The 27,184-nt window shown below is 47.9% G+C and overlaps 1 protein-coding gene across 1 annotated transcript in view; it reads right to left on the bottom strand.

Annotated features, from left to right (window-relative positions):
- The window catches only part of LOC144942334 (tumor protein p53-inducible protein 11-like), a 38,183-nt gene that overhangs the window by 5,852 nt on the left and 5,147 nt on the right, over positions 1-27,184 (bottom strand). The window contains exons 2-6 of the mRNA XM_078869140.1: positions 12,665-12,854; positions 8,640-8,698; positions 6,974-7,022; positions 4,804-4,900; positions 3,813-3,914 (exon numbers count right to left, since the gene is read on the bottom strand). Coding sequence (XP_078725266.1) covers positions 3,813-3,914; positions 4,804-4,900; positions 6,974-7,022; positions 8,640-8,698; positions 12,665-12,853 — 496 coding nt within the window. The 5' untranslated portion in view covers position 12,854. The remainder of the gene's footprint in view (positions 1-3,812; positions 3,915-4,803; positions 4,901-6,973; positions 7,023-8,639; positions 8,699-12,664; positions 12,855-27,184) is intronic.

Raw genomic sequence — 27,184 nt, forward strand, 5'->3', positions numbered from 1 at the left:
ATACACTGTAACGTGATAACAAATGTCATGTTAATAGCTTCGAAAAGTCAAAGAGTCTGCACTTGTTCGCCATCGTCGTCAACGCGTGGCCTGGAATCTTCTCCAGGTGGTCTCCAGAGCCCTGGAGGCGGCACATTTCTCGTGGTGTTGTTGCAAATTCTCAGAAGTGTTCACATTTTTTTGAAGCAGCCTGTACAGCAGGCGTCAGGGTCGGGATCTAACCCACGACCTCCTGCATACAAGGCGAGGTAGTTAACATCTCCTAGCCCCCGTTATGATGATGATAATGAGAGAGACACGCAAACTCCAAATATACAGGGGTTAGGGTCAGGATCGAACACACGACCTCCTGCATACCAGGCGAGGTAGTTAACATCTCCTAGCCCCCGTTATGATGATGATAATGAGAGAGACACGCAAACTCCAAATATACAGGGGTTAGGGTCAGGATCGAACACACGACCTCCTGCATACCAGGCGAGGTAGTTAACATCTCCTAGCCCCTGTTATGATGATGATGATGAGAGAGACACGCAAACTCCAAATATACAGGGGTTAGGGTCAGGATCGAACACACGACCTCCTGCGTACCAGGCGAGGTAGTTAACATCTCCTAGCCCCCGTTATGATGATGATGATGAGAGAGACACGCAAACTCCAAATATACAGGGGTTAGGGTCAGGATCGAACACACGACCTGCTGCGTACCAGGCGAGGTAGTTAACATCTCCTAGCCCCCGTTATGATGATGATGATGAGAGAGACACGCAAACTCCAAATATACAGGGGTTAGGGTCAGGATCGAACACACGACCTCCTGCATACCAGGCGAGGTAGTTAACATCTCCTAGCCCCCGTTATGATGATGATGATGAGAGAGACACGCAAACTCCAAATATACAGGGGTTAGGGTCAGGATCGAACACACGACCTCCTGCATACCAGGCGAGGTAGTTAACATCTCCTAGCCCCCGTTATGATGATGATGATGATGAGAGAGACACGCAAACTCCAAATATACAGGGGTTAGGGTCAGGATCGAACACACGACCTCCTGCGTACCAGGCGAGGTAGTTAACATCTCCTAGCCCCCGTTATGATGATGATAATGAGAGAGACACGCAAACTCCAAATATACAGGGGTTAGGGTCAGGATCGAACACACGACCTCCTGCGTACCAGGCGAGGTAGTTAACATCTCCTAGCCCCCGTGGCGCTCCTGTTCCCGAACCTCCAGATAAAGCTGACTCTTGAAATCGCAGAACTCGCAAAGGGCACTCGATGGGGATGCAGAGAGGGGGGGGGGGGTGGGGCCCCCACTTGGTGCGGCAACGAACGCATTGTGCCACACCCCACGGTAGTTCAAGTTCATGTATTAGGTATGGCCCTGTGAGCCATTCGGCTCTTGAATCGGGTGCAACCGCAACAAACAGAAAACAAAAACATGAACAACGCCCCCTCGGAAGGGGCGGGGGGGGGGGCTCGGTTTTGCCAGCGAGATGTCATAGTAACATTTCGTTTTTGTTTCAGTGTAAAGCAACTGAGGGGAAGTTTTATTTCGTCTGGGATCTTACGTTATGGAGGGTTTCATGTAGCGCTTTACAAGAATTATAAATGGTACATTAGTGTCGGCTGATGGGGGAAAGGGATGGTGTGGGGAAGGGATGGCAAGGGAGGGTGATGGTAGGGAAAGTGAGGGGCTGGCGAGGTTATGAAGGTGAAGGTTGTTTGAAGGTTTTAAGGACGAGCGATACGCCGTTGAGCAGAGTCTTAAATGTTCACGTCTGGCTTCGAGAGCCCCGCGTTCGTTGTGGCACGCGCGAGGAAGCTCCGTGAGCCTTCTGAATCGGCGTTAAAAGGGAAGGCCTGTCAGCATCCTGCACGGTTAAATTCACCTAACTGCCCGTGAGCTCCACTTTTCAACAAAAGGTACTTTTTAAACGTGCCCCCATCGTCCCCGCCGGTGAGCCAACTCCGCACCGGCATCCTCGGCAAAGTCCGCCACGACCCGAATCAATGCTGGCGAACTTGGCAGACGCTCGCACGGGCAAACGCGCGTTGGAACTTCTTTCGCTCTGTACGCAGCCAACCGTGCTGATCGGGGGCTGCGGGCGGAAGAACATCAAACTCGAGGCGAGCTGGCGGGAGGCCCCCGAACGCTTGGGGCGCGATTTCGCTTCACGTTCTGCCCCGGATTGCCGCGCATCGATACCGTACCATACGAACGTACGAACGTGCGAACGTACGAACGTGCGAACGTGCGAACGTGCGAACGTGCGAACGTACGAACGTGCGAACGTGCGAACGTACGAACGTACGAACGTGCGAACGTACGAACGTGCGAACGTACGAACGTACGAACGTGCGAACGTACGAACGTACGAACGTACGAACGTACGAACGCACGAACGTGCGAACGTACGAACGTACGAACGTACGAACGTACGAACGTGCGAACGTACGGTACCATGCGTTGAACTTCTATGCGCGCCGTACGTAGCCAATCGGTCGAAGGCGGTGGGCGGGCGGTTGCAGTTTCTAAAACAAGTGTTTTTTTTATTCTTGGATCTTTCGGTAAAGTCACGTAGAAGGGAAATAAAAAAATAATAAACATTAAACAATTACATTCTCACGACGTTTCCTCGGCTCTGTTATTCACCTGAGGACGGCTCCTTGTGTTGTGGCCGAATCGTCGTGAGAATTTTTTTGTTTTATTTTTATTATTTTATTATTTTCCTTCTACGTGACTTTACCGAAAGAACCAAGAATATAAATCCCTGCAGTCATGAAAGCTTTAAATCGAAATTTAAGTGTTTTTTTATACGCTTTCCTTTAACTCACTCTTTCTGTTGTTGTTGTTGTTGTATCTTCAAATCTTGTAACTCAATTTTAATCCACTTCCCAATGTGGTATCGACTGTAAACTTGGTATACTCATGTCATACTGATGACAATACTATATTCCAGAGGTGTGGACTCGAGTCATGTGACTTGGACTCGAGTCAGACTCGAGTCATGAATTTGATGACTTGCGACTCGACTTGGACTTGCATAACAATGACTTTGTCCCACCTATGAGATGTGGACTCGAGTCATGTGACTTGGACTCGAGTCAGACTCGAGTCATGAATTTGATGACTTGCGACTCGACTTGGACTTGCATAACAATGACTTTGTCCCACCTCTGCTATATTCTATCATAAAAAAGAAAATATATATGTATTTTTAAAATTATTTTTTATATGTTATGTTTTGACTTGGCTCTAATTGTCCACGGTCAACTGACGTCGCCTGTAATTGTCCACGGTCAACTGACGTTGGCTGTAATTGGCCACGGTCCCTTACGTTATGGAAAGCTTCGGGGACACTTCCTGTATTCGTGGAGTTCTTCCATTACTAGTAAAAAAAATAATATTACTTATTCGTAATCATTCATAATCAACGTTTTTGGGTTTAGATCGCGTTATTTATAAATGTGTCGTAACCCTCCACCACCCGACACGGCCAATCAGTAAAAAAAAGTGTCACGTTGACAAAAGTCAAATAGTTCACTGCTTTAGCCCACCGGTGTGTTGAAGCGTGAAACCACAACATTTACAATTTGAGTACGACGTTTCGCTGGTAATTGCATCCAGCATCATCGGACATTTAACAACGTGGGGTTAGGGGGCCTGCCCCCCGACTCGCGACTCCGTCCACCCAGCGACGGCGCCAAGAGGCCGAACGGCGCCCTACGATCCCGGCCGGGCCACGAACGTCGTCGAGCGGTGGTTGGGGGCCCGAGAAATGTCGCGCCGGAAGAGTTCTCCTCACCTCCCATCTGCACGATGAAGTAAGAAGCCTGCAGGGCCAGGCTCCATCGGATGATGGCCTTGTCTGCCGTGTAGAAGGCGTTCCACAGCACCAGCGAGATGCCTGCAGCCAAGGGGGCGGGGGGGGGGGGCGTGGACGAGAGTGGAAAGACAAGCGGCAGCCAATGCTGTGACCGTGGATTTGCGTATGTACATGTACACACACGTCTGTACATGTGCGTGGGGAGAGGTAGTGTAGCGGTTAGCGCGCTGCGCTACGCACCCGGCGACCCGAGTTCGATTCCCGCTCACGGCCAACGCCAGTGCGACGATTATCTGAACCGGTCCTGGGCCTCCCCTAGGTCGACTCAGCCTCAAATTAGTACCTGGTGCGGTGTGTAAACATCGCCACTGGGGAGACAAAGGCGGCCGAGCGTGGTGCTGGCCACCCACCCCCTCGTGTGCCGTGCCATCCTTCAGAGGTGCTCACTAACAGCACTTGCCCCAACAGTCCGTTAAGCTATACGAGGGATCTTTGTCTTTGTCTGCATATGTACACGTATGTACACGTATGTACACGTATGCACCGTGTGTTTGTGTGTGTGGGGTACAGTAGCACAATCGTCAGCGCGCTGCGCTACGAAACCCGGCGACCCGAGTTCGATTCCCGCTCAAGGCCAACAACAGCGGCGAATATTTGAACCGGTCCTGGGGTCTCCCCTAGGTCGACTCAGCCTCAAGCGAGTGCCTCGTGCGATGTATAAACGAAGGCGAAAGGCGCGTGGTGTGACCACGTGCCGGCCTTCATAGGCGCTGCTACTCGCTGACAGCTCTTCCCAGAAACAGTCCGTTGAAGGATACACGGGAGATCTTTTAACGCGTGTGTGTGTATGTGTGTGTATATGTGTGTGTATATGTGTGTGTATATGTGTGTGTGTATGTGTATGTGTGTGTGTATGTGTGTATGTGTGTGCGCATGCGTGTGTGTATGCGTGCATGTATGTGTGACTCACACAGCAAAGTTCCTCCGTACAGCCTCATGGACAGAGAGCCCTGAGTGCTCCTTTCCTCGAACAGCACCTCGTAAAGCTTGTCCGGGATTACCAGCGCCTGCAAAACGTAACCCCCCCTCACTCACATCATCGTCGTCTCGTTCGGCAGTTACATCACTCCGCATCAGTCCCCGCCCGCTAGGCGGTTACCCACACTGGCTGCAGGGAACTTTCGGAAGACTCAGAACACATTCAAAGGATTCCCCAAACTCAAGTGGCTCAAGCCGGATAATTAACCGCATCAGGAGCAGCGGAGTGCATCATCATCATCATCGGCGTGGTGTCTCATTCGTATTTGCAGATCTGGCATTATTGCGTCGTTTAATTTGCGTATCAGGTATCTGCATCTGCCATGATGCGGTTTAGGGTGGACCGTGAGCTTTGTGGAAGATCAAATCCAGGGATCTTGTGCGTTGCGTCTTTCACGAGGTGTTTTGTTTGTGAGTTCGTTAGTGTGTGGGAGGAAACAGCGTGGCTTGGACTAGGGCTTGCGTGCAAGGAGAGAATACTCAACTTTCACAAAAAACAGCCCGTCAGAAACTTACTGCATGGCAACATGAAGGTAACTAGTTTTCTCAGAGCATCACGGTTCCCTCACTGTGTGATCCACCAATCCTGCCTCCAAATTGCCGGGTTAACCAGGACCAGTGGCGGCTCCTGCAAAATCTCTCAGGGGGGGCAAATGTTTGGATGATTGATAAGGATAAGGTCCACCCATGCAATGGATAAATTAACAGCTTAAGCATGTAAAGGCAACTTCACTTCTTTAATATTAATGAAAAATAAAGTGACTCGTACAATACATCTTGTTTGTTTCTATACTCACTATTAATACAATCCACTCAGTTTCTTTTATTAAAGATTCCACTAGGTGGCGACAAATAATATTGTTGACTGAAACGTGCTTACGTATGATGACGTAGGCACGTTAGTGCGAGCCCTCCCGGAAGCCATAGAGAATGCATTGCAGCGCCCCCCGTTCGAAAAAAAAACATCTTTGAATGTAAGCCTATGGGGCCACTCGGGGCGATTCTCAGCCGGAGTGAAATCGCCCAGAAAGAGGCGGTACTCCACAGAACGTGACATGACGCTGATTGGACTATATCCAGAGGCACAGTAACGCCTAGCGTAACTGTGGTTGAATGAGATTGGTGGTGCGTCGCCCAATCGCCCTAACGAAGAAACCGCCCCTGACCAGGACATTTGCTAGGCCCGGCGTTTATCGCGGCCAAGAGATGGGACAGGTGTGATGCTCTGCCACTCTGTCCTGATCCCAGGCCCGAATTCAAACAATACAGGCCTAGCGCCTAGCGGGCGGGGACTGATGCGGAGTGATGTAACTGCCGAACGAGACGACGATGATGTGAGTGAGGGGGGGTTACGTTTTGCAGGCGCTGGTAATACAGGCCAGTCGCGCATAGTGCCTGGATGTAGTTTCTCCTCATCATCAAACAATTTCCAATGGGTGAATTAGATTGCAAGAATTCTTGTCAAACTCACCGTTGAGCTGAAAATGATGACAATAATCGGCACGTCAAACGCTTGTACTGTACATGCCACGATTGAATTAATGTAGATATGAACTATTTTAACTTTAACTTTTACAGATGAGGCCCACTGAGCTACATAGCTCTTTTTATTCAGAAGCGACCTGGCCACAAATGATAGCTCAACGAAGTGGCTTATCATCGTGTGGAAATTTATAGCAGCCAAATCCTCTACAGACGTGATGTTGATTCTAACTGCGGAGGGAAAAACCAGAGGACCCGGATAAAAATCCACGAAACCACAGAGAGAGAGACATGCAAACTCTAAATAAACAGCAGCGGTCAGGGTTGGGATTGAACCCACGACCTCATGTACACCAGGCGAGGGAGTTAACATCTCGCCGCCGTGGTGGCGCATGTTGGGTGGTGGAGGGTTCTTAACGACACAAATGTGCCCAAATATAATTATGTGGCCTAACCCAAAAAAATCAATACATGAATCGGATTGTTTCAGATGTTCTCTCCAATAACCCAATCGTTCGCAGAATGAAGAGATCATTGCACGCTGCTTCTGCGCAAAGGGGGAAAAGTGAATATATCCGCCGAAATCACTTTCTCAAAGACACCGAAAATCGAAAACTCACCATGCCCGCGATGACTGTGAACATCGTGGCCGACACGAGTTGCCACAACCTACAGTGGGGGCAGAGGTGTGTCACAACGGGGTATCGTAAAAACTGATAATCCGCGAGGAAATGGCTCAAAACTACGAGGTGGATTTAAATACATTCCTGCGGAGGGAGCTGGTAGGAACGTTGGGTTGCTCGGTCAATGGCCAGGGTCAACGGCGGCGTGGTGTATTCCGCAAATATGGCCGACTGTGAGGGCGGGCGCAAGCCGGTGTGAGTAGGTTAAACGTTGAGTTTTATAAGGGCACCACGGGGTGACCAGCCCCTCCCCACCCAGCCCCACCCCTCCCACCCCCCACCCAGCCCCACCCTCCCCACCCAGCCCCTCCCCACCCTCCCCTCCCCACCCAGCCCCTTCACACCCTCCCCACCCAGCCCCTCCCCACCCTCCCCTCTCCACCCAGCCCCACCCCTCCCATTTTTGGATGGACGACGGACGGACGGACACAATAATCCCCTGTGGGCTGGTGGAACCAGGTGGTTCCTACCAGTAAATTTGTAAAAACAAGGTTTGCTCTGCACAGACCCCCCTCAACTCCAAAGGCCAAAACATTTTCTTAGTCAATATCAATGTTTATGGTCCAGGTGATATCCGCTCATTAAAAGTTTTCTTTCAGATGCGTTGAGTTTTGAGATTATTCGATTCGATGTGCCAGAATGTTTATTTTTACTGCAGGAGGAATCCGATGAGCTATGAAGCTCTTCTTTCACAGATATCCAGCAGGGACACGGGGTCACAACGTTACAGCAGCAACAAGCAGCGACAAAAACACATTATGAGTGCAAAGTAGAGGATAGGAAAGGTAAGCAAGTCACAAAACAATCACAAAAACTAAACCACTTATTTCTTATTTTACCAGGCAAACCCCACTGAGCTCTTAGCTTCTTTTTCAGAAGCAACCTGGCCACCTGATTGCCCAACGAATAAATATTCAATTGGAATCGACTACAGGGAGTGCTGGTGCACAGCGATGATGCACTGATTCGGAGGCAGAGGGAACTGAGGAGGATATTTGGCCTACTCGTCCACGTTGACCTGACGTATTGAAAGGGGGTGAGCGCACTCTCACTCTGCCCCCCCGCCGCCGCACACGCGAGCCGCCAAATTAACTGTGGTGAACACGTTTATCCCGTCGTTTAGACGTTCCCGTTCGTTTAGACGATCCCGTTAGTTTAGACGGTCCCGTTAGTTTCGACGTTCCAGGAGATGGAATCGAATCCCGGCGCTTAACCAGTTCGACACATAACAAGAGTCCAGTACAAGGCACAGCCTGCAACAAGGGGGGGGGGGGGGCAGGGGGAGGTGGTTACAAAAAACTCCGCGGACTGAGGCCCTGGCCTCAGTACTCCTGGGTCCGTAGATGGGGCACAGGGGAGTGCGTTAACGGACCGTGCGTCACACAACGCAAGGTCATTCCGACCGCACGCCGCGCGATCAAGAATTGCCACGGGTGCCGTCGCTGTGCGAAGGTGTCGCACGGCGGGAACATAAGTGTTCGGTCGCGTTGAGGTTCGTGTGAATGAGAGCGCGTGTGCGTGTGTGTGCGTGCGTGTGTGTGTGTGTGTGCGTGCGTGTGTGTGCGTGTGTGCGGCGGTGAACGAGAGACGTGTGTCAACTTGCCTGAGCCCCAGTGGTTCCCGTAGCCCAAACTTTGACTCGTTCCCCAACACCTGGCTTATCTGAGGGAGCGGGAATGCAAAGGGGAGGGGAAAAAGCAACAACAACAACAAAAAATCTGAAAATTCTCATCAACTTGCAAAAAAATAACAACAACGTATGCACGGGTAAAAGTGCGGCACGTTAACATTTTTTTTTCGAAGGCTGGCCGCAACCACGAATACAAGTCCACGGAACGCTCGATACGGAATCGCGAGCCTGTGCTTCCAGTGGCGCACAAGCACGAAGAATGACGATTAATAATAAAGAGTAATATTAATGACACCACAGAATGCGACACGTTCGACAGAAACGCCGCCCGAAATGGGTGCGCATCTACTGTGGCGGGCGTCGTTTCGGGGCATTGGCCCTTCGGCATGGTGAGTGACATCGCCCCAAGCGTTGCCGATTACATGCGAGTCATTTGTGTTCTTGCGCGGTGAGAGGGGTGCGGCGAATCGTGCAGAACGTAAGCGCAAGACACAATGTAAACACACGAAGAAGGGGAGGCGCACACAACGTCCCAGGGTGCAGAGGAGGCAACACAAACCGCCAAAAACACGCACCGGATCGATGACACTTCCTACGATTTATTCTAACCGTTGATAACACTGGTCAACACACTTTTTCTGGCATGAGGTATTCCAACGGTTTTAAGGTAATTTTGGGGGGTGCTGATTCCAAATCTGGCATCAGTTTTTGTCTATCACATCAGGTTTTTGAGATATCGAATATTGCATTTTCAATAAAAACTGCGGAAGAAAAATCTTAAATAAATGTGGATATCTACATAAAATTATATTATAAACACACTATCCTAAAAATACAGCACCATATTTTAACACTAAAGTAGTCACTGACTCGCAACAACTTGCAATCATAAGTGACAGAGTTAATTTCGGGTAAAATCAATGAAAATGGGGTATGCCGATAGCATAAAAATGAGATGTGATAGAGCAAATCTGAGATCAGATTTGGAATCAGCACCCTGAAATTAGTCTAAAATAGCTGCAAAAGTCCAGGCCAGAATTTTTTTTTTTGTTGACCAGTGTTATCCGAGTGGTTACTGAGAAATAAGACACGACCGGTGGGTCGCCACTGTGTGTAATCCAACCACCATCCTACAGGTTACGCAATATTCCGTCGTGCTATCTGCTCTTGTCTTCGTACCTGATGGGCTCACAGTGATGACATCACCTTTACTCTATTTAAAGACCGAAACAGAATGGACTTTTCTTCAAAATAATGGCTAAATCGCCTAACGAAGCTGGTTGTTGTATTCACCAGCGAAACGTCGTGCTCGAATTGTAAATGCTGTGGGGTTACTCTCCAACGCACCGGTGAGCTGAAGTAGTCACTAATTGGCACGTTTTGTTTACGTGACAAACCTTGCTATTTCGTCGCGATCTAACCCCCCCAAAAATACCCTCTATTATACTCTAGAGAATGGCTGTTGATGAAAATGTACTTCGGTTTTTGTGGTTGGTGTTGTTGTTGTTGCCGGCTACTAATACGACAGCGGTGCTGGTGGTTGTCACTGAAGTATTTCCAGCCTGTGGTGCCTTCATTGTGCCCTTCATCAACGAACGACGGTGCGGTCTGCAGCTTGCGGACAGCCGGGGACACGGTCTTAGGACAAACAACACAAACACACACACAAAAAACCCCACCATGCTAATGGGTTTCACAACCGCTCTCATCTCTGGGTTGAAATTACGGCTCATTGAAAACACGTTCGATTTTTTTTTGCCGTGCTGCACTCAAAATCCTTTAATTCAACGGGCTATTTACACTTCAGAGAGCGGTACGCACGTGGGCGGGCGGGCGGGTGGTCAGGCACCTGCGTGCGTGCGTGTCGGGGGTCCACGTGCACTCGTCTATTGAGCGAGGCCGTGAACAGGCGACGTTCATGGAACGGACGGAAACCCGTTCTAGCGGAGCCGTGGAGGTCGTGGAGGGTGAGGACGTGGAGGTGGTGGTGAGGACGTGGAGGTAATGGTGAGGACGTGGAGGTGGTGGTGAGGACGTGGAGGGTGAGGACGTGGAGGTAGTGGTGAGGACGTGGAGGTCGTGGTGAGGATGTGGAGGATGAGGACGTGGAGGTAATGGTGAGGACGTGGAGGTCGTGGTGAGGACGTGGAGGTGGTGGTGAGGACGTGGAGGGTGAGGACGTGGAGGTGGTGGTGAGGACGTGGAGGGTGAGGACGTGGAGGTGGTGGTGAGGACGTGGAGGGTGAGGACGTGGAGGTCGTGGTGAAGACGTGGAGGTAGTGGTGAGGACGTGGAGGGTGAGGACGTGGACGGTGAGGATGTGGAGGGTGAGAACTTGGAGGTAGTGGTGAGGACTTGGGAGAGTGAGGATGTGGAGGGTGAGGATTTGAAATCAATGTGAAACAATAAATTCCCTGCAGCTTGGACAGAATTGTTTTTCAACTGACCACAGCACAATTACACCACCGCTGTCGGCTCGTGGAGGGCCTTAACAACACATGCGGCCCAACCCGACGATTGATCACGAATCATACTACAGTATTGGCTGCATTTCATTCCCTGAACGTGAGCGCAGTGAATCTATGAACAGGAAGCGAAGCATCAATCCGAAAACTAAAAGCCCCCCCCCAAAAAAACTGACAACAGTCAAATAAACGCGAGGCCCCCCTTTTTTTCCTCTTTCAAAAAATGGAAATAATAAAATATAATGTTCCCCTGTTTTGCTGCCGCATTGAGCAACAAACGGAGAAGTCGCCGATCCTTTGAAGTGCCCTTTGATCCAATCCCCCCCACTCGATGTCTCACCGCGTTCTTTCCCACTCACATGGGAGATGTACGCACCCGCGTTCGGGACTGTACGAGCCCGCTAACGGGAACGTAACAATCCTTGCATTGAAATCTACGTTGCGACCGTGGTGGAACGAAAACGTCTCAAAGGGGACATTTTGTTGTTGTTGTTTGGCCTAGGGGACCCACCGATAGCACGCTTGTCGCTCGATGTTTCCCACAAAGTAAACGCGGAGCTGGCCTGCAACTGGGCATTTCTGTTGTCCTTCCCACATGCCCCTCCGCACCTTTCACAGATGTTCAGCGTGGGCGGATCAGCAAGTTACAACAGCAAAAGAAAACAACAACGACAACAGAACAAAAAAAACGCTGGGAGTGCAAAATTGAGAAAAAGCTAAGCAAATCACTGAAATCTAAATACGTAATACGTTAATGCTATGAATCCGATTCATCAAGTTGAGGCAAGGCAGCAAAAAACAACAACGAAAAACAGTCACAGACCACACCAAGATAACGCCACGCAGACAGTCCCACAATAACGTGGCACGTGATGGCAAAGTCATCGTTGCGAGTGAACGACATAAGCGGTGCAAAACTTTTCAGAAAAAAAATCCTAAACAGGTCACGAAAATAAACGACGAGCGCGTCGCTTCGACGCGTCCCATCCATCGAGCTCAGCCACAGGCCTTGCTCACTTGCCTGTCTCCGTGCCCTCAACTGGCTCCCCATCGCCAGCAGGGTCACATACAAGATCGCCTGCCTCTGCCACCATGCCTTCACATCTGCCTACCTTTTTTCATTATTGACGACTTACACCTCAGCACACGGCAGATGCCTGCTCAGCGCGACTCACGACCTCCTCTTGATACCAAGATCCAGGATGGTCACGTCTATGCGCCGCTTCTCGGTGGAAGCCCCAACAGTCTGGAACGCCATCACCCCTCTGCACATTCGCAGCATCACCTCAATCGCCTCCTTCAAGAAACACTTAAAAACTCACCTCTATAACCATGCTTTCGAGTGACTCTGAGCTTGGCTCCGCGCCTTTGAGTTGCAGCCGTTACGTCCGCAAATTTGCTCACTTTATGAATTGCATTATTATTATTATTGGTACGCACGCATGTTGAACTTCTTTCGCGCCGTACGATAGCCAAACCCGTGCTTGACCCCGGGGGAGCTGGGGTCGCGCGCGGAGCCCCGTCCCCGCTCACCTTGGAGCGGTGTGCCTCTCCCTCGTCATCCTCGCCACCGACACCCAGCACCTTGCGCGTCTTGAGGCGGCTCAGCAGGTCCGTCTGGCTGTTCTTCTTGAGCAGGGGGCACGGCGCCTTGGGGGGCGTGGGGCTCGAGCCCGTCGCCTCGATGCAGCCTCCTCCGCCATTGCTGTCCGAGTCGGCCATCCTGGTGGGTGGTGGTGGCGGTGGCGGAAGGAAGATGGGGAAGCGTCGGGACGAGACGCGGGTCGTTAATGACAAAAGTTAAAATTCATGCGGTTGATGATAAGGATGGCGGCGACGGTGCAATTTCGTGCAAATATGTCGCGGGCATAAAATGACCGCGACGCCGAGGCACGGCGAGCCGAGGTCGGTGGTCCCTCGATAGCCACGGCGAGAAAGGTCGTGGGGGCCTTCAAGCGTCTCCTAGAAGGCAGTGGGTGTGGCTGAAACGCCGCTACGAATGTGCCTCGGGGTGATGAAGGCTGCGTTTCAGGTGGAGGTAGCGTCCACCATGGATGAAACCGTTCACGTAAATGCCCTCTGTTGTCATAGGCACTCCTTCCTACTTATATAATATTCCGTGGATGGTTCATTGCACGTTGGGTTTTTTTTTTTGCCCTCAACATAATCATATTCTCCATCATAATATGATGGTACCGCCTCCAACGATATTTTTCTCATAAGCAGCTACCAGTGTGAGCCTGCTACCGCACATATTTGTGATCTTGAGATGAAATATTTTCATAAAACCATTGTTAGCATTTGCCACCCTGGGTGATACCGGCAAGCCATTGTTGTTGGGCCCATGGCTGAAGGATCACATATGGTATATTGTACAGGAATATAGCTTTTTCCCCTTAACTCTGGCCAATCTTTTTTTCAACCAATCTCCCGCTCCACACAGTTCTTTTCAGTATGTCGGCCACCTTCTTTCGACCAAAAGCACTTTTTGTTGCGAAGAGGACAATTTTCACACACAGTCATGCCAATATAGATATTACAGGCCATAATCAAATGATAATACGTAGCAAGAAGGAAAAAAACCCCAAGAATCCCAGCATTTACTTTGCATGTCATGACAACCTCACCACTCGCGTTTGCACGCACATGAACTTGCGACAAAGCCTTTAATTTAGGCAGCAGACTGTCGGACAGGACGGGTCTTCAAGGCTTTCAAGGTGGCACGCAAAAAAATATAACAATGCAACCTCATACCTGTCAACCCATACGGTTGAAGGAAATTAAGTTTAGTTTTCAGGTCCACACGGCGTGCGGCCGTTTCATTTCGGGCAAAAAAATGTTTTATCCATTTGTTTGTGTTTCTCCTTTGTGGTGGGACTTTGTAGGGACGAACGTTGAGATTTAAAAGGGGGCACGGGGTGACCAAAGATTTGAAGGTTTTCTTGCTGTGCTTTTCACACCTGATGATGATTGCTTGTGTTGCAGTCGAATAGTCGTGAGATTTTAATTGTTTTATATTTTTATTATTTTATTGTTTCCCTTCTACGTGACTTTACCGAGAGAACCAAGAATATAGTTTTACATTTGTTTACTATATGAAATTTCCTGAAATAACCTTGACTAATAGACCAAAATAAATGTCCTACTTGTAAAAAAAGTTACTGTATTGACTGTTCCATACTTAACGACTCCAATCTCGAAGACTCTGCATGCGGTGATGTACCAAGTCCCACTGCCGCTCTTGTTTTAACACAACCACGTGTTTGACGATCGCTGGACTGGTTTACAGCCTTTGGAGCGGGTTTTCCGGTTTGTCCCTGGGTAGTAAGTGTTATTTCCTAATTGTTTATGCCTCAAAAGTATAGAAAATGGCTATTATTCCCCACAAACTTTGCTTTTGTGACCAGGACATTGATATTTGAAATGTACCTATTTTCCAGAACATTCCTGATAGATTCAGTGCTGAGTAAACTTGGAGTAACTTCTAGAACATTCTATAACTTTCCAGTAATATAATTAGTAGCATAAATACAGGGGCCTTAAGCCCACCAGTTCAGTTTAGTTCCAGCTGCCTAAGTGAATCGATTATAATCGATGATCACATGTAGTGGTCACAATGCAATTCGTAACCAGGACAATATAATCCGCAGACACACAGATGACCATAGAAAAGTCTTGAGACGCGGAGGCAAAGCTCAGCGTCGCTCGAAAGTCGGGTGAAAGAAGTCGGGGAACTTGAAGATGTCTCTATAAAAGTCCGTGTGGGCTGAATGCTGCTCCCGCTGCTTCTGCTGCTACTGCTGCTGTGAATGTTCAGCAGCAGCAGCAGCAGCGGGATTATGGTGATGACGATGGTTGCGTTCCAGACGGCGGAGTGCTGCCCTAGAAAAACGACGCCGGGCACTGACCATGGCCCTGCTCCTTGGTTTTGAGAGAAGGATGAGTCTGTGAGTCGCTTTGCTGCTACTGCAACTCTGGAGGAGAGTTCCACTGTGAGCTGTCGTGCAGGGCAACCAGAATGACTCTGGAGAGATACGGGGGCTGCGACAGAGAAATGACGCCTGACAGTGCCGGCTCTGCTCCTTGGTGTAGAGAGGAGGAGGAAGTTGCTGCTGTGAGTCGCTCTGCTGCTACTGCAACATTGGAGGAAACTTCCACCGTGAGCTGTCGTGCAGGGCAACCAGAATGAAGAGAGATACGCGGACTGCCACAGAAAAAAAGCGATGCCTGGCAGTGCTGGCCCTGCTCCCAAGTGTAAAGATGAGGAGGTTGCGAATCGCTCTGCAGCTGCTGTGGAGAGTTCGACCCTGAGCTGTGGTGCAGGATGCAAAGTGTGCTGTTGGAGATACCTTCTCGCAAATAGAACGATTCGTTTTTCCAAGCCCGCGTGCATTATTTTGTTGGCGGATGAATTCCCCCGTCGGGTAAATGGCTTCAAATTTGGTTTTAACACCGATGGGTCCCCACAGTGTAAGAGAAGAGGCCTGCTCAAATATAGGATATTCAGGCACAAAACACTACACGAGGAAATAAACTAAAAACCAAAAACAAATTTGTCGGTTTCAAGGCACGCGTTAAATCTTAATCCATTCAAAATAAAACTTTAATTGCGCCGTTTGTTGGCATTTTGGGCCGTCGGGCCTGTACTTAGCAAACGTAAAAAATATATAAAATATACACAAATCTCTGTCATGGGACCTTGTTTGCCAGTATCGAAGTGTGAAAAATTAGAATAGGTTTTACGCTTTCTGGCAAAAAAACTCGAGGTGTTAAGATGTTCAAACACCAAACAGAAACCTTTTTGCAAGGAGTCAAGTCTGCATCAACCACACGCAGTACTTGTGGTGAACATGCAGACCACCAGAAGGGAGAGTGTTCCAGACGGCCGCAGCAGCGCGTCTGAAAGAGCGCGATGCGGTGACCGTCTTTTGTTTCACGAGAGGCGATGACTCTCCTACACAGTTCTAGATTTGAAGCTTTCGTGACTGCAAGGATTCATACTCTTAGTTATTTCGGTAAAGTCACGTAGGTAAAACATTTAATTAAAATTAATAAAAAATAAAATAATAAAATCACGACGTTTCGGAGGCAACACAAGCCTCCGTCATCAGGTGGGACCGTCACAGCCAGATTTGCTGCATCAAGTGATGCAAATCTGGCTGTATCAAGTGATGCAAATCTGGCTGTGACGGTACCACCTGATGACGGAGGCTTGTGTTGCCTCCGAAACGTCGTGATTTTATTATTTTATTTTTTATTAATTTTTATTTCATTTTTTTCTCCTACACAGCTCGAATGCTCGAACGATGGAGCAGGTTTCTATTGCTCTTTGGTTCTTTCGGTTAAGTCACGTAGATTTTTTTTTTAAATAATAGCATACGACGTTTCGATTGCACCACAAGCAATCATCATCATCAGGTACAAATGAAAGAGAAAACAAACCTAGTAAACGTAGAAATATAATGCAATACAACACAGAGAGTCGGCTAACATAACAGTCAACACCCTACCTGTTTGATTAACGTTCTTCCAAAGATTGCTAAATTTGTGAGAGACAAAACACAGACACGGAGACACATAGACAGACACATAAGCAGAGAGAGATAACACAGAGACACACGGAAAGAGACACACATAGACACACAGACACACACAAGCAGAGAGAGACACACAGAGACACACAGAGAAAGAGACACACACATAGGCACACAGAGAAACAACGCCTCTGTGTCGAGGCCTTAAATAGAGAGAGAGGGGGGCCGAGAGGTTTCTATTGCTCGTACGATGACGCATGTTTCTCAATTTCACACCCAGCGGCAAAATGGGTCCACCCAAGTTAAAACGACCAGCAAGTGGCGTGTGGTGGGGTAAAGTGTCGGTACGCACTGACCCTTACCAACGCGTCCTGTCAACGTTAAAAGACCAATAATAATATGGGGTTTCCCCCTTTTTTCTGGCAACAAGAAATCATTAACCACAATACTAGCGGTCAAAATGCAAACAAAAAACACACTCTGATAATATATGCATTGTCCTTGAAACTGATTGGTCCACACCAAAGACAGCTTTCTTTTGAGCCTCGTCTCAATTGGTGCTAGACCAGAGGACACCAAAAGGCGCACAGCTCAAAGACAATGCACTATCAAAGTAATGAGGGCTCGGGTGAGCATCTACATCATTAGACCTCCTTTGCCAGTACCAAAATAATAGGGGTTTTTCCCCTTTTTTCTGGCAACAAAACTGAAACCTCTTTACAAGGAATAATGTGTGCATGAACGACAATACTTGTAGTCAAAATGCAAACTAAAAACACACTAATATATGCATGGTCTAAGCACCAATTGAGACGAGGCTCAAAAGAAAGCCATCTCTGGTGTGGACCAATCAGTTTCAAGGACAATGCATATATGATCAGTGTGTTTTTTGTTTGCATTTTGACCACAAGTATTGTGGTTAATGCACACATGATTCGTTGTTAAAAGGTTTCAATTTTGTTGCAAGAAAAAAGGGGAAAACCGCTATTATTATATTTTGGTACTAGCAAAGGAGGTCTAATGATGAAGAGGAGACCAGATTCCCTCTAGAGTCCGATCTTGTGGAGGCCCGTCCATCAGCTGTAGCGTAGCAAAGATATCACAAATAACTCAACCCATTTGTATTTTAACCAGGTAATGCCCACTGAGCTATGTAGCTCTTTTTCAGAACCTGGCCACAAATTAAAGCTCAACGAAGTGGCTTAACACGTACAAATTTATATCAGCCAAAAAGTATAAACGCATGTTGATTCTAAATGTGTGTGTGGGGGGGAGGGGGAAATCGGAGAACCCAGAAAAAAATCTATGCAACCACAGGGAGAGAGAGACACGCAAACTCCAAACAAGGCCCGATTAAGATTGTGTAGGCCCCTGGGCTGCAGGTACTGTGAGGCCCCCAGTAATATTTTCAAAAGGGAAACAAAGTTAAAGACAATTTTAATTTATTTTTACAAGGCTAACAACAAATAAAATTCACCATTCACGAACGAAACACTTTTCACTTAATCCGGCCCTGACTCCAAATAAACAACAGGCATCGGGATCGAACCCACAACCTCCTGTATATCTCGCCACCGTGGCGCCCTCCTTAAGGCTTCTCCTTAAAGAGCCTAAAGGAGCCTTAAGTCTCGGGCCTGGAACTTCAAAATGATGTCGTGGGCAAAACAATAAAACAACTATTTGGCACCTCTTCAAGGCAATTCTCTGGTAATAACACTGTCAAATGCGAGCATGTTATCTATCCATCATGGTATTTACGTGAGCCATTTTATGCATGCTTCACGAAGAATCGTCCGTGAAATCGGGTTAAAACCCATTAAAACAAAGTGCGCTCGTAAATTATGGTCGGCGGTGCCCCTCGAGAGAGAATTTTGCGCCCCAGGCACCCACCCTGATTGCCACACCCTCGGTGACCAGGCCTGGACCAATCACTCGATCAACCGCACCCGACTGGGCTGTCCTCGCGAGGGCCTAGAAACGGCTTGATTCCTACCCCAGTGTTGTCCAGAGGGGCACGTGGGCTTCCTGCCGCTCTCACCCCCCCCCACCTCGTTCACCACCATCCATAAGCTCCAGTGACTAGCCTAGTATCGAAAGGAAGAACGTTCCAGACGGCCGCAGAAGTGCATCTGACAGCGCACCTTACGTAGCCAACCGTGCAAATCGGAGGTGTAACGGGCGGACAACAAACTAAACACAAAAAGCAGTTGAAGATTAGTTTTCAATCCCTGTGATTTAAAAAGAGTTGGAGACTGCACTTTAACACCATGGGGCCTGATGCGCGTTTGGTGTTGTGAGAAGTGACCTTGTGGCCCACACAAAGTGCTTGCCACAGATGAACCACAACACCTTGCCGACCTCGTCAAGGAGGATAAACCATCATCACGCAAACTCCGGTCATCCTCGCAGCAGCAACGGCTTTTGGCTAAGCCATCGAACAAAGGCGGCGGTCACCGCATCGCGCGGCGCTTTCAGACGCGCTTCTGCGGCCGTCTGGAACGCTCTTCCTTCCGACATTAGGAAGCCACTGGAGCTGTTAAATCACCCAGACTGAAAACTCGCTTCTTTAGAACTGGCTTTTTTCTTATTAGTTCGTTGCCCTTTCCCCCGCACCTCCGATTAGCACGGTTGGCTACGTACGGTGCGAAAGAAGTTCAACGTGCACACTTACAATGCGTCGTAATACCTTCCCATTTCCACCACTGACGATAGAAGCTTTGGTGGATGAGGTGCTGTACTCTCACCTATCTCATCCGTAGAGCAGCCTGCAGCTGTCACCATGAATAGCCCTCCTCGCTCTCACCCACGTAGGGTGGAGAGAGAGGCCAGGAGAGGGTGAGGGGAAGGGTCAATTTGAGATCAATGCACTGCTGGGAGGGAATTGTGCTCCGATCTTAATTAGTTATGAGCGCTACACAAGAAGCGGTTAAAACAACCGGATTTTGTCCCATTTTTTTTGGGCAAATAAAAAAAAAACATTTTCGTTTAACCACTCGGTCGGCCTGTTTTTATTTATTTCGATTTCAGATTAAATTTTCCCATTTGACAGTTTACATTCCGTTGGAAGGATTAATTAACCATGAATGCAATGAAACGTTGCAATTTCGGTTCAGTGGTGAAACCACTGATCTATTTTTAACACGATAAAATTAAATATAATCATTTACCAAATACACTACAATGCGGCACAACACAATGATTACATAATAATACATTTTCTAACGATGGTATAAAATAAATAAAAATGTACCATACAATGCGGCACGATATAATTACCTAGCACAGCACTGCACGTGCATCGGAGAAGCATGTCAGTGGAGGCCGTAATTAAACACTTTTTTTTGGTCGTCCCGGTTGATGCTTCACGTGGGTTTTATTGTAGCGTGTGCGAGTTTTTTTGGGCCGCCACCTTTGCCTCTATAGGCCAAGCACCCGCACGTGACTCTCAAGTCAGCACTTGGGCCTATTGTCGTGCAGTCACTCTGCAATGAAATTTCAACCCATTACCGGCATCGGATCTCGGTCACAATTCAATGTCCTGCGGCCACCTGAGTACGGATGCCAATTCTTCCGAAGTGTCCGGGTCTTGCCACCCGGACTGGTGGCATCCCAGAGATAGGATGAGACCCCCCCCCCCCCCCCCCAACGGGATTTGAACTTGCAGATTTCCAAATGTGAGACTCGCACTCATAGTGTGACCGAATGTTTGCACGTCTATTCCGCGTGGTTCCATGCTTCGTTAAATTTGTGGGCAAGGTCGCTTCTGAAAAATAAGCTGGGCTTTGCCTTGTAAGAGAATACAATATAGTTGATTTTACTTTTTATATTTTTAAGGTCATTTGTTTGACCTCTCCTACGCTTGGCACTCGTGTTTTTGTTATTGCTTCTTGTTGTTGTAACCTTGTGACCCCGTGCCCCGACTGGACATCTGTAAAAAAAAAATCAAGAGCTTTATAGCTCATCGGATTCCTCCAGTATAAATAAATATTCTGATTCTGAATTCATTTACATTTTACATGGCGACATTCGTGGAAACTGCATCTCAATACTTTGTCGGGCGTTCACAGCTTGCCCGAGCGTCTTGTTGCAGCCCCATCGTGTGGCGTTCGGCCAGCTCCAAATACTCCCCCTAACTCACTGACTGGGACTGAGATCGCGTAATCGGTGGCGCATGACAAACGGGCGACTTCCGCGCATTTCCACATTTTCTCACCTCGAACCGCCAGCCCAGCGGCGGCGTTCGTCGTCAATATGCTCCCCCAATTTTTACAAAAAGTGCCAAATCGAGTGCGGCACACTCGCTGCTAATGCGTTTTGAGTAGGCGCTAGCGTGTCCACGACTCCGACATGCGTTGAGCTATTAACAACTCTAACCGCCCTGCTCAATGTGGATATGCGGGCATTGATTATCGGTGCAATAACGCCAATTCAAATCGATGATAGAGATATCTTTTTTTAAATTTGACAACAGCCCGGTATGAGAAATATGAAGGGATGGGGGGGCACATGAATTCCGGGGAAGGAAGCCAAAAAAGCAGTGCTCACGGGTTGGGGGAGGGGAGGGAGAGAAATGATCAACTATTCAACTAAACTCTTTTATTTTTATTTTACCAGGTAAGGCCCACTGAGCTTTGTAGCTTTTTTTCTCAGAAACCACCTGGCCACAGATGATAGCTCAACGAAGTGGGCTCATCACGTGGACATTTGTAGCAGACAAATGCTCTCAACGCGCTATGTTCATTCTCAATGTGGAGGGGGAAAAACCGGAGGACCCGGAGAAAAATCCACGCGACCACGAGGAGTGAAACACGCAAACTCCAAATATGCAGTAGAACCCCTCTTAACGGTGGTAATTGGTTGCACGAAAGTGCTTTGGCCGTTAAGTGAGTATAGGAAATACACGTTCAAGGCTCAATTCATTTCGATAGCATCCACAGTTACCATTTTTCACCCAAAAAACGTACTTTATAATATTTAAACAATGGATATTAATACATAAATATACTGACAACATTATAAGCACATGTTATTACAAGAAACATGGTTAATCAATGCGTTAATTAATATGTACTGTACCTACAACAGCCCATCGTTAACAGGGGAATGGTCGGTAAGCGAACACATTGGGCTCTACGGAGGCACTACACTACTATACACTACACTACTATACACTACACTATACACTACTATACACTACACTATACACTACTATACACCAGAGGTGTGGACTCGAGTCATGTGACTTGGACTCGAGTCAGACTCGAGTCATGAATTTGATGACTTGCGACTCGACTTGGACTTGCATAACAATGACTTTGTCCCACCTATGAGATGTGGACTCGAGTCATGTGACTTGGACTCGAGTCAGACTCGAGTCATGAATTTGATGACTTGCGACTCGACTTGGACTTGCATAACAATGACTTTGTCCCACCTCTGCTATACACTACACTACACTATATACTACACATTGGGCTCTATGGAGTCCTGTCGTTAAGCGATTAGTCGTTAACAGGGGCGGTCGTTCAGAGAAGTTCTACTGCACAGGCGTCAGGGTCGGCATTGAACCCACGACCTCCTGCATACCAGGCGGGGAAGATAACGTCACGCCACCCCACTAACGTGCAGCAGAGTGACACAGACAATGAAGCGGCACTCGGGGGGGGGGGGGGCGCATAACGAGTCACGACGCAGCCTTCCTACTAAACGCGTTCACCGCTTTTTTTGCGCGCGTGTCTTTTTGCCTCCCTAACCTTCTCTCTGGCGCGCGCGCGCTCCCCGCCGCTCTATTGAAATCAAAAGGCGTGCTGCACAGAAGCCGGCAGTGGCTAATCATTTCTCATCATTAACTTCTTCGCCGAGCCGCGAGCAGAGATTTTTTCGCCAACCGGTGGAAAGATGTCATCCTTGTGCCCCCCAAAAAAACCGCCGCCCCCCACCAACTCCTCACCGCTGGCACTGCCCCCCCAAAATAATTGTTCCGCGAGCCGCCACTGCTTGCTCCGTTTCCACCCGGGGTCGGGAAACCTGCAGACTCCGGGGCCGCAAGCGGTCTCTACAAGGACGGCTCCGTGACCGTTGTTTATTACGAAGCCACCACCGGCTCGCATTCGCGTGCGTTGTGCGGCTCTTTGGATATCGAGTTTTTTTTGTTCACCGAATTCCCCCCCCCCCCAAAATTGCCTCTTCTTGTTATTGTTGTTACGTCGGTTGGCGACACCCCCTGGTTGCCATCAATCGGCCACCCTTCGGAGTGGGGCAACCGCGCCAGCCGCCCTGCCTGACGCCAACCTTCCTACAGCCACAGGACGCTCACGCTAACTCACTCGCTCGCTCGCTCGCTCCCGTTCCTCAGTGATCGTCAACGACAAATTCTAGCAAGAGGCATCCTGGACTCTCACCTCTTTCATTCACCGAGCAAGCGGCAGCCGGCGGATGACTGTATTTTTGTTTTACCAGGTAAGGCCCACTAAGCCATACAGAAATTTTTCAGAGCGACCTACGCCACGTTCATCGAAGTGGCTCCACATGTGAAAATGTATCGCAGCCAAATACTCTAAACGCGTGACGTTGATTCTAAATGTGGTGGGAAACAACGGAGGACCCGGAGAAAAACCCACACGACCACGGGGAGAGAGACACGCAAACTTCTAATATACAGGTGTCAGCATCAGAATCAAACCCATGACCTCCTGTATACCAGGCGAGGTAGTTAACGTCTCGCCACCGTGACGCTCTCGCCTTGCCTTTGATCGCCAACTCGAACCCAAATTTGAACCTGATTCTCAGAATTCACAAACTGAGCAACCTTGGTCTACCCCACTGTGTCTGCACGCGGCCCGCGTCACAGATCACACCTCCGGGACGTGTTTGTTCGTTATGGACTACCATCATCCAGTCCCCGAGAGGCAGCACACGTCAGCAGCAGCGGTGGGAAAATGTTGCCGGAATACGGACCCGAGGAATGGTGGCACTTCTGCTCAGAAACGCCAAACGTGTCTCTGACCCTCTTGGGATGAAGTCTACACCTCTGCATCCTCCTCGAATTCGGACTCGGAAATAGAATCTTTATTTAGACTGGAGGAATCCGATCAGCCACAAAGCTCTTCTTCTTTTTACTACAGATGTCCAACAGGACCTGAGTAGAGTAGAACCCCTCCTTAACGACGGCGATTGGTTCCATGAGACCCGTCGTGAAGCGATTTGGTTATTAAACGAGTATAGGAAATCGACGTTAAAGGCTTAATTTGTTCCGAAACCATTGAAAGTTAACCACTTTTTTACCCAAAAAACGTACTTTGTAATATTTAAACAATGGATATTCATAGATAAAGATACTAACAAGATTGTTAACACATAAAATGAAAATAAACATGGTTAATCAATGCATTAATTAAAAGCCCGTGGAAATGGTGGGTAAGCGAACACAATGGGCTCTATGGAAGCCCAATGTGTTCACTACACTATACACCAGAGGTGGGACAAAGTCATTGTTATGCAAGTCCAAGTCGAGTCGCAAGTCATCAAATTCATGACTCGAGTCTGACTCGAGTCCAAGCCACATGACTCGAGTCCACATCTCATAGGTGGGACAAAGTCATTGTTATGCAAGTCCAAGTCGAGTCGCAAGTCATCAAATTCATGACTCGAGTCTGACTCGAGTCCAAGTCACATGACTCGAGTCCACACCTCTGCTATACACTACACTATACACTACTATACACTACTATACACTACACTATACACTACTATACACTACACTACTATACACTACACTTCTTTACACTACACTATTATACACTACACTATACACTACACTATACACTACTATACACGACTATACACTACTATACACTCTACAATACATTACTATACACTACACTATACACTACACTATACACTACTATACACTACTATACACTATACACTACTATACACTACACTATACACTACTATACGCTACTATACACTACACTCTACACTACACTATACACTACACTATGCAATACTATACACTACACTTCTATACACTACACTATACACTACACTATACACTACTATACACTCTACTTTGCACTACTATACACTACTATACACTCTACAATACACTACTATACACTACACTATACACTACACATTGGGGTCTATGGAGGCCCGTCGTTAAGCAATTAGTCGTTAAGAGGAGTGGTCGTTCAGAGCGGTCCAACTCTATTATAAGCCAGAATTCGTGAGGCGGGTAAGCTCGGAAAGATACCGATTTAAATAATTATTAATTATACTTTTCAAATAACTCCTCACTTCCTCCCCCCCCAATTCATTTTAACTCGGACCAGAACACGGTTCGCGAGCTAATTAAACCGCCCGCGCCGGGATACGGAGCGTGGATTAATGATCACTTAGCACCCAAAGCGTTGAAGAGATAATTACATTAACAAAAAAATGTTATTCGTACGATCATTTGTGACGATAATGACGCTGCAACGTTCGCTGGGAACGCAATGCACGGGGGGGAGATGTGAGGCGAGCGAGCTGTTCACGTGTTGGGATGTCGTCGTCGTCGTCGTCGTCGTCATTGTTCCACTCTCCGTTTCACCTTCAAGAGCTGCCCGAGGTGCCCACATTCTCCAATCACCGCGCAAAAGTAGCAGCATGTGTGACCTTTCTTCACCTCGCGTGCCATCCTGAGCTGAACTTTGCAGTCACCTCTGCTGTGTTAGACGTTTTTGATAAATCGTGGCAAACCGATAATCATTGTTTTTTAGATATGTGTGCTAAAAAAATTTCACGTGATAAATCGATAATGGCAACAAACAACAAAAAACGATATTAAAAACAAGACATACCACTTTCGAACAGACCGCGTGGCAGTAAGTTGAACTTCTTTTGCACAATACGTAGCCCACCGTGCTGATTGGACGACACCTCATGCGGAAATGACCGCAGAAACCTGCTGAAATTATTCAGTCCCAGATTGCCGTTCGGCCGATGGGTTTTGTACAAGAAACACCCTTTTATTATTGTGCGGAGAGACAGGTACAGTATGTGGAGGAGATATATTCTCCACTAATGGCATTCATCTTTAACTCACCAAATCCCAAATGTGGGCAAAATGTACATCCCATGATTACAATATCTCTAACGACGCATCTGACACAGCAAAGGGACCTTGACATCACAATCACAACGAAGCAAACTATTTTTTCCCCCCAAAATAAGGAATAGTACAGACATCATCAACGCTCTGGTGACCAAGATTTTTAGACGAACTAAAACTAATCTATTTTATTTTATTTGACCAGGTAAGGTCCACTGAATGATATAGCTATCTGTCATAAGTGGCCTGGCTCTCACAAATGACAGCTCAACAAAGTGGCTTATCGTGTGGACATGTATAGCGGCAGCCAAATAATCTAAATGCACGTTGATTCTAAATGTGGATGGACAGAATCGGAGGACTCGGAGAAAAATCCACGTGACCACGGGGAGCACATGCAGGCGTCAGGGTCGGGATTGAAACCCATGACCTCCTGCATACACAGACGAGGTAGTTAACATCTCGCCACCGTGGCACCCTTCCCTATATGAATGCACAAAACACTTAATTGTACAACGCATTCTCGTGACAAGAAGGCGACTGACCACCAGTGAGCGAGCCCAACGACTGGGGTGAATTAGCGCATGCTGAATTATTAAACAACCTAGACCGCTTAAAATATAACCAGAAGTTCCATTCTGTCTCCACGTGAAAACACACATTTTTTTTTACTTAAAGTATGTTTTAGTCCATCAGCCTATTGGCTTTCCAGACCAATATTAGGGAGCACAAATTGGTTTAAGGGAACAATTCTTGAGCCACTATTCTTAGCTCACTAAAACCAGTCACTCAACATTCGATATCGGCTAGGACATGACCTCCGTGACATGACAGGCACGCGCTCTGTTTTCCAACATTTTTTTCCTGTTGTCCCGATTAATTTTCCAGCATACAAGCAGAGGAGGGAGTCGAGTTAACGGCGGAACAAAACACAGGCAATGTGGCCTTAATTCAAGATGTGACCCTTTGCTAATTGCCCGTTCCCATTTGAGGTTTGTTACGGACGTAAATAATAACCGTGCGGGTTCAAAATAAATCACTGGGCGGTGGTCACAACTGTGAGCGAATTGAGACATGCCAAAATGGGATGATGTTGTTTCTGTAACTCGTACATGGGGATACGCATGGTGAAACTATGAACTATTATTTTTTACTTAACGAGGAAAGGCCCACTAAGCTATACAGCTCTTTTTCAGAAGCGACCTGGTCACAAATGATATCTCAGCAAAGTGGCCCAACATTTAGACATTTATAGCACCAAAATGATCTCAATAATCTCAATGCATGTTTCTAAATGTGGAGGGAAAAACCAGAGGACCCGGAGAAAAAAATCCATGTGACCACGGGGAGAAAAACAAATATACAGGCGTCAGGGTTGGGATCGAACCCATCTCCTCCTGTATACCAGGCGAGGTAGTTAACATC

This window comes from Lampetra fluviatilis, chromosome 27, assembly GCF_964198595.1.
Source record: "Lampetra fluviatilis chromosome 27, kcLamFluv1.1, whole genome shotgun sequence".
NCBI lineage: Eukaryota > Metazoa > Chordata > Hyperoartia > Petromyzontiformes > Petromyzontidae > Lampetra > Lampetra fluviatilis.